The sequence below is a fragment of the Pagrus major genome, chromosome 16 (genome assembly GCF_040436345.1).
Source record: "Pagrus major chromosome 16, Pma_NU_1.0".
Classification (NCBI taxonomy): domain Eukaryota; kingdom Metazoa; phylum Chordata; class Actinopteri; order Spariformes; family Sparidae; genus Pagrus; species Pagrus major.
The window spans coordinates 17,057,405-17,070,092 of record NC_133230.1 but is presented as its reverse complement, the minus strand read 5'-3'; the positions used below and the strand labels follow the sequence as shown (position 1 = coordinate 17,070,092).

The 12,688-nt window shown below is 42.4% G+C and overlaps 1 protein-coding gene across 1 annotated transcript in view; it reads right to left on the bottom strand.

Moving 5' to 3' along the window:
- myo10l1 (myosin X, like 1) overlaps positions 1 to 12,453 on the bottom strand; it is a 34,005-nt gene extending 21,552 nt beyond the window's left edge. The window contains exons 1-2 of the mRNA XM_073483159.1: positions 12,400 to 12,453; positions 5,819 to 5,917 (exon numbers count right to left, since the gene is read on the bottom strand). Of these exons, the coding sequence (XP_073339260.1) occupies positions 5,819 to 5,917; positions 12,400 to 12,453 (153 nt within the window). The remainder of the gene's footprint in view (positions 1 to 5,818; positions 5,918 to 12,399) is intronic.
- Positions 12,454 to 12,688: the final 235 nt, after the last annotated feature.

Sequence of the window (12,688 nt, the reverse complement as noted above, 5' to 3'; positions counted from 1 at the left end):
ATGTTACTCCTCATGATGCTGAAATTGATGTATAAAAAATGGGGAAATAAACTGGACATAAGATTAAATCAAATAAATGCCTGAGCTACAGTTCCGGGTTTTACAATAGCTTCTAATGCCAAAGCTGCTTTAAAATATAAAGGCCTTTAACAGGAGATAAAGCAGAGATGTTTAGGGAAAACCACTTGGGGACAATCCAAACGCAGATGATTCAGAGAGGGGACGCTATGAAGTGAAAAAGTATGTCAGGGACTGAAATAAAAAGCAGCTGGAGTGGAAGAAATACAGGTTTTTTGCAAACGTCTCCATCTTCTTCTTCCATTGCCCTCTGGTGGGTTTTTAACACACATACACATGCTGTACTGTATGTGAAGCACGCACACACTAAACTATGACTACCCTGAGAGTCTAAAATGGGATACTTCATGCTCAATAATTCATTATTGGTGCGGGGAACAGAAAAAAAAGATGGAAATAGTGAAGGAAAAACATAGAGAGAGAGAGACTAACAGACTAAGAGGGAGAGAGAGAGACAGAATGAGAGTAATGTAGAAGTAGAGCACGGTTAACCAACTCTGATTTGACTTCAGTAGTATCTCACACTAGGATGTATTGTGAGGGAGAGGAAGCCTTTTATAGCTTAAGGATAAGTCAACCAACAGAGCATTAGTCCATCTCTCAATCAACCCCAAACCTATACATTAGCCTACTGAAGATGTCAACATTTAAATACAGGTCACAAAGTGTATTATTATTATTTTTTTTATTAAAAAAACTTAAAACTTAGTTATTTCCTAAAATGACAATATGCATTGCAGTTTTAAGCCTACATTATTCAAACAGGAGTAAATGCTGCATTTATAGAGGACTATTTTCAGCTGTGGATTAATACACTTTCGGTGCACTAGTGAGTATATAGCGATTATTTATAAACTCCACAGTCTGGTACACGGCAGCACACAGACTGCATGGCACACAGACTGAAGTTAAGCAAGACCAAAGTTCACAAGCGCAACATCGGCCAGGAAGCTTCTGGCCGTACGAGGTTATCAACATGTGCCGAGGTTAGCATAAGAAGTTGGGCTGCGTATGGTGAGTGCAAATGAAACGCAAGAGCTGAAAGACGAATGTGCATCCATCCAACAGTCAGCTACAACAGCAACAAAGAAAGACAAGGAGGGTGTTGGTGTTGTTCCGCTGTTGTCATGTTTGTGAATGCAAAAACAATGAAAAAGCTAATTTTACTGCATTTCCTGGTGTTTGGGTGCCTTGAATGTTTAGATATAACCAGGTTGGAAGTAATCGAAACACTCCTCCTATTGCTGTCATGGTCCTGTAATTTCTGTGTCCTCTTATTTATGTGTTTTCTGGGTTTTTGCAGTGTATTTTCCTCTGTTTCCTTCCTGTGTTCTTGTGTTTCTGTGCTCCTCCCCAGCCTGCTCTTCCCTCCACACCTGCCCTGCATCAGCTTCGTTAGCCCAGCCCTGTTTCCAGTGTTCTTCCCAGCCCATCAGCTCCTTTCCTGCTCCCTTGTTTCTTCACCTAATTCCCTGATTTTGTCTTGTTATGGGATTTGTTGACAATACTTCCTCTCTCAGACACGCACTCCACTTCTTCCCTTTCATCGTTTTCCGATTCTTCTCTCTTCTCTCTAAAATTGCTCCGTTAATAACCTGTTTTGCTCATGTGCACACACTTTCACACTCACACACACACATACAGGCCATGGAGCGGCCTTCCTGTAAAGCCCTCTGATGTCTGAAGCTGCTTTGCATGATTCAGGAGGAGAGCCAGGGGAGACAAGCCTCTTCATCTGACTTCATATATTAGCAGCAGCCAGAGTGAAGAGAGAGAGCAAGCGAGATGAAGATAGAGCTAGAGAGAAAGAGAGAGAGAGAGTGAGCGAGAGAGAGAGAGAGACAGAGAGAGAGAGAGAGAGAGAGAGAACGAGAGAGAGAGAGCGAGGGAGAATGCTGTGGGCACAGTGACCTATATATTCAGCAGAGCTCTGTTCAGTGTAAGATACAGTATCACACAGTGCTGTACGCACCTGCAGCTTTCCTCACTGACCTCGGATCAGAACTGGCAGACCTCCACAAGTCAGATTAGGGATAGGGAACACTGACGGGCTGTTCTGAATGATCTGACCCTTCAGATCAGATGTGTTGGAGGCAAAAGGAGCAGCTGCAGCCAGCAGTGCTCGGCTTTATCTTAAAACCAAGGAGAGCTCTTTTGGACTTTAACGTGAACTTTTTGGAAAATTATGTGAGATCATATACTCATTGATTCACGTGTCAAGCTTTATTGTTAGTCAACATTTTTTACTTCCTCTCAATTCCCAGTGCTGTGTGTTCTACTTCTCATTGCTATCAACTTGCACCTTCCTCTGATGCACCTGTCACACATTCCCGGTTTGCAGAGATTTCTTTAAAACAATAAGTGCATGTGTAAAGCTAACTCCAACATGTGCTGTACTGTACTCCTCTAAAAGTGCATCCTGTCTCTTGCGTTCTTGTTTCTGTTACCACCGATCATTTGTTAAATGAAGGAATGAAGCAACGCACTACTGTCATCACATTACATTTGTCTGTAACGCAGTAGACGGCTAGAAAAAAATTAATCAAGCGTGCCTTTTCATCTACGTTTGCACAACATTTGCCTGACCTCTCCTGATATCCATGAGAGTCATCAACATCGGCACAGCATTTAGTGCGCCTGTGGAGAGTCTATTAACAGGTTCTCTACACAGAGAGGGAATAAGTAATTCAGTACTTTTATAAAAAAGTAATGAGGAATGTGTAATACATTACCTTTTCTGAGTAACTGCACTCTTAAGCTTTAACTCAATTTCTGCCTTCTCTGCCCTACAGCACCCTTTTATCATTGGAGTGTATGACACCTTTCACATGTCATCATGGTTTAGGATTTGGCAACGAACACTCATCCCATCCCGAGGGGGATTTCTGCACCCTTATTCACAGATAGTAGAAACTGCAGAGGGACACCGGAAAAAAGAAAGACAGACAGAGAGCAAGAAACAGAAAGAGAGACGTCTGTCTGTGTTTGCATATCAGTGTTACTGCGCGCCAGGTTAAGAGAGTTAAGTTAATCTCATTATGCGATACTGAGCAAATGAGTAACTACGGGGTCCTCAGAGGGTTTGAAAACTGTGACGATGAATGTGGGTCAGGAGATCACACACAGCAACATCAGCCTGTTTCCTGACAACTCAGACAAAACAACTAATTTCTGCACTTTTCATTAGGCGCATTAAACAGAGTGTGTGTCACTTATTTCTCTGTGTGTGTGTGTCTGTGTGTGAGTAAGGCATCCCTGCAGCATGTTCTGTGCTCGCGTGAGCTCTCGCTGCAGCTTTCACGCTAGCTTCTGAAATCCAGGTCACAAAACACACAGTAACTCATAACTCATCACTAACCTGTGTGTGTATACATGCATGTTGGTATGTGTGTGTCCGTGTAGTGTTTAGGTGTGTGTGGATAAGGATACAGGTGTATGTGTGTGTGTTTTGTTGTTGTGTAACCTTCTGTCTGTGATTACATACTTCCTCATGAAATCAAAGTAGCCTCCAATTAATTATCTGTCGATCAACTCACCAATTAATTGACTAATTGTTTCATCTCTACTTTCTTCCGCTTGGGTCAGAATCCTACTGTAATAAGAACAATTACAGGCCCAGGTGTTTATCCAAGCATTAACAGGAAGACCCACAAAGACTTGCTATTTGACTTTAAATCAAGGGTAAAGATGTGACAGGCTTTCTATTCCATTAAATAAACAACACGCATCTGATATAACCTTTCTGAAATGGCAAAGGCAGAGGCTTACGTTGTGCAGCTTTTTTTGCTTGGCACTTCACAACGTAGGAAAGATGCTGATATCTTTGTTTGTTAGTGAAAAGAGGCTGAAATGTGGGTGATGAATGAGACTATTGTAGATGGCAACTGTCTTCTATGTGTGGAAAGAATCAAAAAGATCACTCGGCTTTTAGTCACAAATGACTGACATGTGAGGGCAGGATAGAAGAAACGAAAAATACAACATCAGCTTAGCCGTCAGGACATCTTCAGTAAACTTGGATGAACGGTTTTTGATGTGGTACAGGTGAGCAGCAGCCTCGAATATTTCCTGTTTCATGAGTAAAACAGACTATGAATGATGTAAATGCTTGCCTATACACCCTTGGAGTTGTGCTGATCTGATATGAAGGCTTGTAGTTTTGCAGCCGCGGCATTTGTAACCCAGAATTGGTAATGTGGTGAACTGGGTCAGGGTCTGTAGATTACAGAACCGGAGTGACATGGCAGCTGGGGTGAGACTAAGAAAAAGGGAAGTGAAACAAAATGCTGTTAAATCTTGCATGTTTCACGAATGTTGGTGCAATATCTCAGCTTTTACATTCTTTCGGCCATTAAAATGTTTCCGGTGTTTCACCAAGCTCCATGGACATCGGAATCAAAAATGTATTTATGACCGAGATCAGGTGAACCGTGGGGAGCGATGGGAAGCCTGGGACTGTTTGCATGGGTCAGAGCCTGTTGTATCAGGGTAAAGCTCCTCATCCTGCTGATTCTCTATCAAATATTCACTGCCTCCTGCAGAGCTAACATTTAAACACCAACAGCCAGCAGAGAGGGAGGGCAGAGGGAGGCAGGGAGAGCTGGATGGGGGTTGGGGGAGGTTAAGGACGTTCATAATCCAGTGCAAAGAGAATGCCTGCTCCTATCACCAATCCTCTATTTTGGGAAATGCCTCTCCGTCCCTGCTGTGCCCTCGAACAAGAACGGCGAGTCAGACGCATTAAAAGACGATGCTTTTAGAGCAGCATTTTGTGTCTTGAAGGCCAAGAAATATGAATTCATCGTACAGAAAGAAGATGAGGATGTTCTTTGAGGGTATAAAAGGAGGATTGAGACTCTTGAATTCAGGCTAAAGGACCAAGTCTATTATTAGCTCAATGTGAACGCTGCCAACTGGAGCGCATGTGTGTGTTTGTGTGTGTGCCAAACACATCAGCCATCAAAAAAACATCAAATCCAAAGAACAACGTGTGCACAACCTTGCTCTGATACAGATTAGACGAGCACACGCACACTCATAATGAGATTTAAACATTCAATTCCATTATTTTGGCGTGGGGTGTCAAAGGGTCGGGGCTCAACAGCTACAGGCAACGCCGTCCTGACATCCTGAAACATATGAGCAAATGTGCATTTGTGCTCCCATAATGCTTTCCATCTATTCCAGCTCTCCTCTGGAGGCTGAATGTGTGTCAGAGATGAATTTTGCATATGTATGAGGAGGAGGAAGAGGAGGAGGAAGGAACTGGGGCAGGAAAGTGGAGCATTATGACCAGGAGTTTGTATCGATCTGCACAGGAGAGGAGGAACCTGCACAGCTGCTTCACCTTCAGTCTGACCTTTAGCTGAAAGCTAATGACACAAGTAACTGCTGCAGCTTTGCTCAGCATCTAATCTAACACTGTTAACTTTCCTGTCTGATTTGAACTAATTACATGTGTTTTCAGCCTGAGCAGTGTTTGCAATTTCACTCTATTTATACTGTTTGCGAAATACTGCAAGCTCATGAACAGCAACATTGGTTTGAAGTCACCTGGGGACCTATCAGGGCTGCCCACTAAATGTTGATTATTTGAGTCATCAGTAGTAAAGCCTCTGGTGGACTGGTGGACAAGCATGCCAGGCTGCGAACTCAAAATCTCGAAATAACGAAACTACAAATCTAACCGTGATGAAAACAGGCGTTTCTGTTTGCATGCATGCGTGTGTACAGTTCTTACCTCTCCATAGTCGGTTGTGACGACAAGGGTTCCATCTCCACAGGAGTTGACTGTAGCGGGAACCAGCTGCTCCTTCTCTCTGACCCAAACACGGGCCCCCTGGATCAGAGACACACACAAAGACTGAAGTTAACCACTGCGACCAGTGAAAAGAAAACGAGGAGGATTTGGTTACGTAAAGTAATGAAACCCCAGGGGACCTGAGTGAGATCTTTGAGTCAGATTTAGTAATGCCACGTGCTCTTATTTTGAAAGGTACTTGGGGTACACAAGAAGTAAGTTCTGGAGAACTACTAGTTTGCTGTTTACCCTTGATGCGGACAGTCACTTGTTAGTTTCTATACCATTTAACACAGTCTGTATGTATAATGAGTGTGCGTGGGTGCACAGACGATCACAGATGTGTTTAATGAGAGACGAAGACTTTAACATCTGGAGTGGCAACAATGCTTGACATCTGTAAGTGTGCGGGTGTGTGTGCGGTACATGCGTGTGCGTGGTTGACTCAGGGTCAGAGGAAGTGTGCTCTCTTCACACAGACAAAGCCCTCATTCACACAGTCGCTGACCTCTGACCTCCAGCCCTTGAAAAGGGGCACAGAGGAGGAAGAGAGGAGGGGACACGAGAGGGCACGAGAGAAGAGGAAGAAGAAGAGGAGGCAGTCAACGGGGCTACTGAAGTACTGTAAAGACAGGAAATGGACCACATGCTAAGTCTGCACAGTTTAGTCTATTGCACTGAACTGTTTTGAAATTTAAAAACACCATGAGCTCATCTAGTGTAAATGACATCACAATGATCTAAACCAATTGCTAAAAAAAGACTCTAAAGACTAATTACAATATGTAATGCATTACAGATGCTCAATAACTGCATTTTAGCACTGTGGAGCATTAAAGTCACAGTATACTAGGTGGCATTTCATATAGAAGAGTTCTTAGACTATTAGCATTATAGTTTCATTAAATTTAATAGAAAAGTTTGGAAGGTATTTCACTCAATGTGCTTAAAAATGTCAGGATGCCACAGAAAACAATATTACAATTTGTTATTGAGTAGATTTTAAAATCTGGAAACAATTTCAAGGTTTCCGCTTCTAAATTGTTAACATTTTCTGCTTTACTCACAGTAAGTGAATATTTATGGGGTTTGGGAGTGTTGGTCTGACAAAACAAGACATTTGAAGATGTTACGTTGAGTTAAAAGGAAGGAATGTTCAGTATTTTTCATGATTTTTTTGACATTTTTTGTCCAAACAACTGAAAATAATTGCAGCTTTAAAAATGTATTCCATTCTGTTTCGGTCTTGTTGTAGTAACAAAGTTTCAAGACGTAAGTATCAGTAAGTTAATCAGTAAGTCTAACGCCTGAGAGGGTGTTTGAGCCCTGAAATGGCTCAGTGGGACACCAGATGTGCATCTGAATGAAGTGAGCAACAGAGGAGGGGTGGAAAGGAATTGTTTTAGCAACAGATGGTCCCAAACCCTCCGAGCACTCCCTGACAACTTTTATCTCCTTCACTCTCTTCTCCTTCTATCTGCTTTTCTGTCTCTTCTTGCACTCTTTATCAATCTGACACACACACATACTGATGATAATAGAAAAACCAGTCGTGCCCGAGGCTATGGAGTTAACCAGGCAGAAACCATTCACACACACATACAGTATACTATATATATACATATACACACACACTGTTGGGTAAATCGGGGTGAGGCTGAGGGGAAGGAATGTCTGAGTGAGTTTAGATTCAGAGTTTAACACTTCTGGCTTTTTTGCCAAACATAAACTTTTGTAGTCTAACAATTTCATCAAGGGCATTAGGATACACACATATTTTTTAGCCTGTACTTTGTGTTTATTGCTAATGTTAGCATGCTAACACACTAAACTAAGATGGTGAACATGGTAAACACAGTGCCTGTAGACTACAAATCAGTGCATATCTGTATTTTAATGGTGTTGTGTTTGTGTTTTTCAATATTTTATCATCTTAACCTGAACTTGCCTAATTGAGTCCATTAAAGTCTGAAGTCTGAAATCCACTGCATGTTACATTTAATGCTAATTCGCTCCAATCTTTGCCCGAACAAGCCTCATACATCTAGAATCACTCCGACAACTGAAAAATTCAAGAGCCTCCACACTCCCTCTGTTGTTCTCTCCTCAGCAACTCTCTATATATAGACACCTCTAGACCTTCTCTCTCTCTGCAGCCGGTCAACCTGTCTCGCCCCTAACTCCAGCTCGTCTGCCTGTCAGATTCCAGCACACAGAGCCATTGTAATGATGGTGGTGCCGTGACTTGACCTGATGACCGCTTCGGCCTGAGGCTTTCCTCATCAGCACTTCGCTACATCCTGTTTTAACCGATAAAATTACCTCTGACACATCTTTAGCTCTATAGTCCTGAAGCACACTCAATGCGCATAAACACATTCCTCCTTCTTTTTCCATAAACCAGACTGTAACGTCCTTGCTTTCAGTCTCACACACTATCTGTCTCTTCTTTGGTCTCCAGTCCCAGATCGATGTACTTTTCCTGAGCCATGTGCTATCTCGGAGGCAAATGCAGCGAAGAGGAGACCAAGGGTTATAAATGACCTGCCAGCATTACAACCTACACCCACCAACACCCTCGTACACCTCCTCCTCCTCTCTGTGTCCTCCTCCCCTCCCCCCATCTATTACTGGCCCAGACAGACAAGAATGGCCATGCATGACAACAAACTCCAGAGCTTTCTTTCTGTGCGGTTTACGGTGAAATCACAGGTTTCTGCTCTGTGAAATTCAAACCGTACCGCTGTCAAACCAGGGCCTCAAGCTTCGTCCATCACCTTTTCGTCACGCTCCATTAAACCTCAACCAACCTCAATTGTCACCTTACCCTCAAACATGACCTCTGACCTCATCTCACACCATGCTCTCTAACCAACAGGAGCTGAAAGAGTACCCAAAACATGCTGCCCAAGGGCTGCTTTTCGATTTATCTCATCGTGCAAGTAAAGGAAAAGTAATTAGTGTGTCTGTAACAGTTTGTTTCATTTCAATAATGTTCACTCCGACATGTTCCTCCTCTGCACCTGACTGGATGAATGCACCACTTATTCAACATGGCAGCTATTCTGAAAATGTCAAATGCATTCATTCCTGGACACATTTAAGGCAAGAAGAACGGCACACAGTTGCAGAATCGTGCCTTATATAGGCCTAACCCTATGCTGGAAATAGTTGCTAATGGATTCTTAGTGGATCACAGTCAAATTAAAATGTCATAATGACAGCTGAGCTTGTGAGATGTAGTCTGGTGTGCAGAATTGCATAACAGCAATATTTTCAGCAGATTAAGCAACCTGTTTTGTTGTGTGCCCAGTTTCGTTCTGCTTGTTTTGTTTTTTAATCTTTGCTTTGTTATATTTTAGGAAGCCTTTTTAACATCTTGGCCAGGGGACTACAGTAGCCTTTTAGCCAATTCTGGCATTTTTACTCATGTATCACCATGTGTTTTATTAATTTGCAGGGATGGATAGAAACAAGGCCAGTGAAGCATGGCAACAAGTGAGGAGGTTGGCCTGCCAGGTGTGCAGGTGTGAATTATTTTGGTTAAAGACCAACTGTAGGAGCCACTTCGCATGCACTCACACATTTATGTTACACAGTTAGCATGCTTCAATTGGTTTTTTGCTATCTTCCTATCCTACAGTGTACACAGTGTCATGATTTTTGAGTAATTTCCTGTTTTATTTTGTAGGTTCTCTCCTCATGTATCATGTTTTGCTTTACACTTCCTGTCTTTGTCTCTTTCCTGGCCTTTTTTCGTGCTTACCTGTGTTTCATTAGTTAATTAGTCCTTGTGTATTTAAGTATGTTTCCTGGCCAAGAAACAATCTTTTCCGACCCCTAACCAAGTGGTTTTTATGCCTAAACCTAACCTGAGCACAAGCACAGCGCTGTCACATCATAAAATTGAAAACTGAACCTAAAAAAACATGAAATCACAAAATAAAGAAACATAAAGTTTCAACATTGTCATCAACATCTGTGGTTTACAGAAATGTAGATTACCAACATTATTCTCGCAGTTAGGTTGTGTATTAAGGCCTCTATGCAGGGGAAGGGCTGGCAGGGTTGATTATACAGAGAAGATAAATGGGAGAACTATTAAGAAAATCCTGACCATCAAATAATCTTCATTACTGAGCGCACAAAAGAGAGATTCCCCAGAGCATTTGGCCTAGACGCTGGAACAGCTGTATGTATGTATGTGTCTGTGTGTGTGTGTGTGCGTGCGTGCGTGTGTGTGTGTGTGTGTGATAAAGGCCTTGTTTCTGCTCGGGTGATCACATGGACGCCCATGCCATTTGACTGAGGCGTTGCCCCGGAGACAGTCTCTGATGAGAGACGCTCACGCCCCGACAAACAGCGACCATCGACCCAAACATACTATTAATGTCTGTGGGCAAACACACATTTTAAACTTCAAACTGATAAAACACTAAAATGAGCATCAATGCGCCGTGTCCGACAAAAATAATGATACTCACATATGGTGTCTGCCTCAGTTAATAAGGGAAGATAAATTAAGACTAAAAAAAGAAAAGGACACCGTAAGTTCAAAAAAATTTACACAGAAGGACAAAAGTTGTGTCTCGTGAGAGAAACATGGCAAAATCTTTGGTCGGCAGTCCAAAATGGGGGTCCCAGATTGGAGCTTTGGTGACAAATGACAGTCTGCAGCAAAAGTCAGACAGTGAAAACACACAAACACACAAAAAAAAAATCAAACGAATCAAAACAAATGAGACATGACAGAGACAGAAAGAGAGAAAAGGAGTGACTCACAGGGACAAAAGCATATCTGACAACCTGACTGTCACTGACTGGCAGAAGGACAGAAAAGAGGAGATGGACACGACAGAGACACAGGGCAAAAGGGGGATGAGGGTGATGATACTGGGAGATACACAAAAACAAGAAAATGGGAGCAAAGGTTAAAGGTAGAGGAGGCTGAGGAAGACACAGAATGACAGAAACGAGATGCAGATGAATAAATGATGAGAGAAACAGCTGACCAGTCAGCCGCTAATGGAGGAAAACTAAAGACCAGCGAGGAGGTGGGAAGACACAGAGGGATCTCTGGAGACTAAAGGTCAGGGGTGCATTTAGAGATGACTTTGAATGTGTGTGTGTTTGTCTGCTCTCTGTCTAGCTGTTTCAGCACATTCATTTATTACAGTTACTTCAACCACAGAGTTCAAACAGCACCTCATACACAACCAAGACTCACAAAACACAACCAGACATCAATAATTCAGCAAGATAATATCTTTACTTCAGTCCAGCAGCCTTTCTGATGTTAATTCTCTCATTTTTTCTCAGTGTTTTGGGACTTTTAGAAACCAAATCTGCCCCCCCCCCAAAAAAAAAAATCACGAAACAAGATCAGCCATTAAGCTCCGCTTAGCTCGTTTCTAACTACCTCAATTCTCCGCCTGCAACATCCCTACAATGATGGCTATCTTATAGGAGAGTGGGTGTGGGTGTGGTTGAGTGCTTATCTGAGTTAATCGGGCGAGGAGGGGAGGGTCCTTCGGCCAATATGGTTCATGTCATGTCATGAGTGGGTGAGTTCACTTTGAATGGGAATAGCTGATCAGTCATGTGAGTTCAATGTTTGCTGCGTCAGAAATTATTTTTAAAAAGGTCCCATCATCTCCCTTTCAGTGTGACAACCCTTTTTTAAAGCAGGGAAAAATTGGCTCAAATGAGTATAAAAGCTTTGTTTTGCAAAATTGAGAACGCTTAAGCAAATTTTTCTAAATGTGCTTGAAAATATGTCAATAGAAATACGGCAACTGTCATTTTTGCTGACAATTTTAGAAAATAAGTCGGCATTTTACATGCTATTTATTAAAAAAAATGTTTAAATCAGTTTACTGTTGTCTTGTAATAAAGACAATAAAAAAGACATTTTTCATCTTTCACTGTCACTCACATAGCGAGTATGTTTCCTGCCTAATAAACAACCTCACGAGTTACATTTGTTGGCAGCTTTATGTTGGTTTAAGACCAAATGCACAGGAGCAAACCGTTTGCGCAAAGTCAATCTCATGACACATCGTCTATCGTCTGCCTGCAATTTAGCCTCTTGGGCTGCTGGTGTAGCCAGCGAAAACTGGATAATGATTCACAGATAACGGATATACAGGCCTAGACTTCCTCTTCCACACACCGGTCACTGTTTACAGCCTGATCAGCAATCTTGGAACTGATTGGTCCTCGCTCAAACGAAAACGTTAAACTTCCGATACCAAAATCGTGTCTCTTGCCGACAGATTCTGTAATCAAAATACAAATGATCACTAATTAATACCCTAATCTCATATCCCTCCTGAGGTTTTTTACTCAAGTGTCAGTGAGATTGGAGAGTAGTTACTATTCTGGGAATTCAGAGGTCAAACTCACTTTCCGTCACTCGACTCCACAGTAAAATTGTTGTCATCCTATTTTCCGCCTCCCATTAATGGCAGAATCCCATTGGACACGCTTTGTGGAGGTCAAGATACTCGTGGTATTTGTACCGACACTTTTGGTGTGAAATCCCTGTAAGAAGCACTGGCTTTCTTAGAGGCCATCGTACAAGAAGCAGGTGAATTTGTGTGTGTGTTTAAGGGACTCCCCGCTTTCACCGTTCACCATTACTGTGATAAAAACTCTCTGATCCATCCCCTGTAGTGCAGCCCGGCCTGTGTCAGGGACCTAAACTGTGTCAGTAATATTCCATTAAAGGTGATAATACAATCAGGACGGCGAGGCTTTCAGCAGATTATAGCGGCTGGAAGGAGAACAACAACATGTATTTGTGTGTGT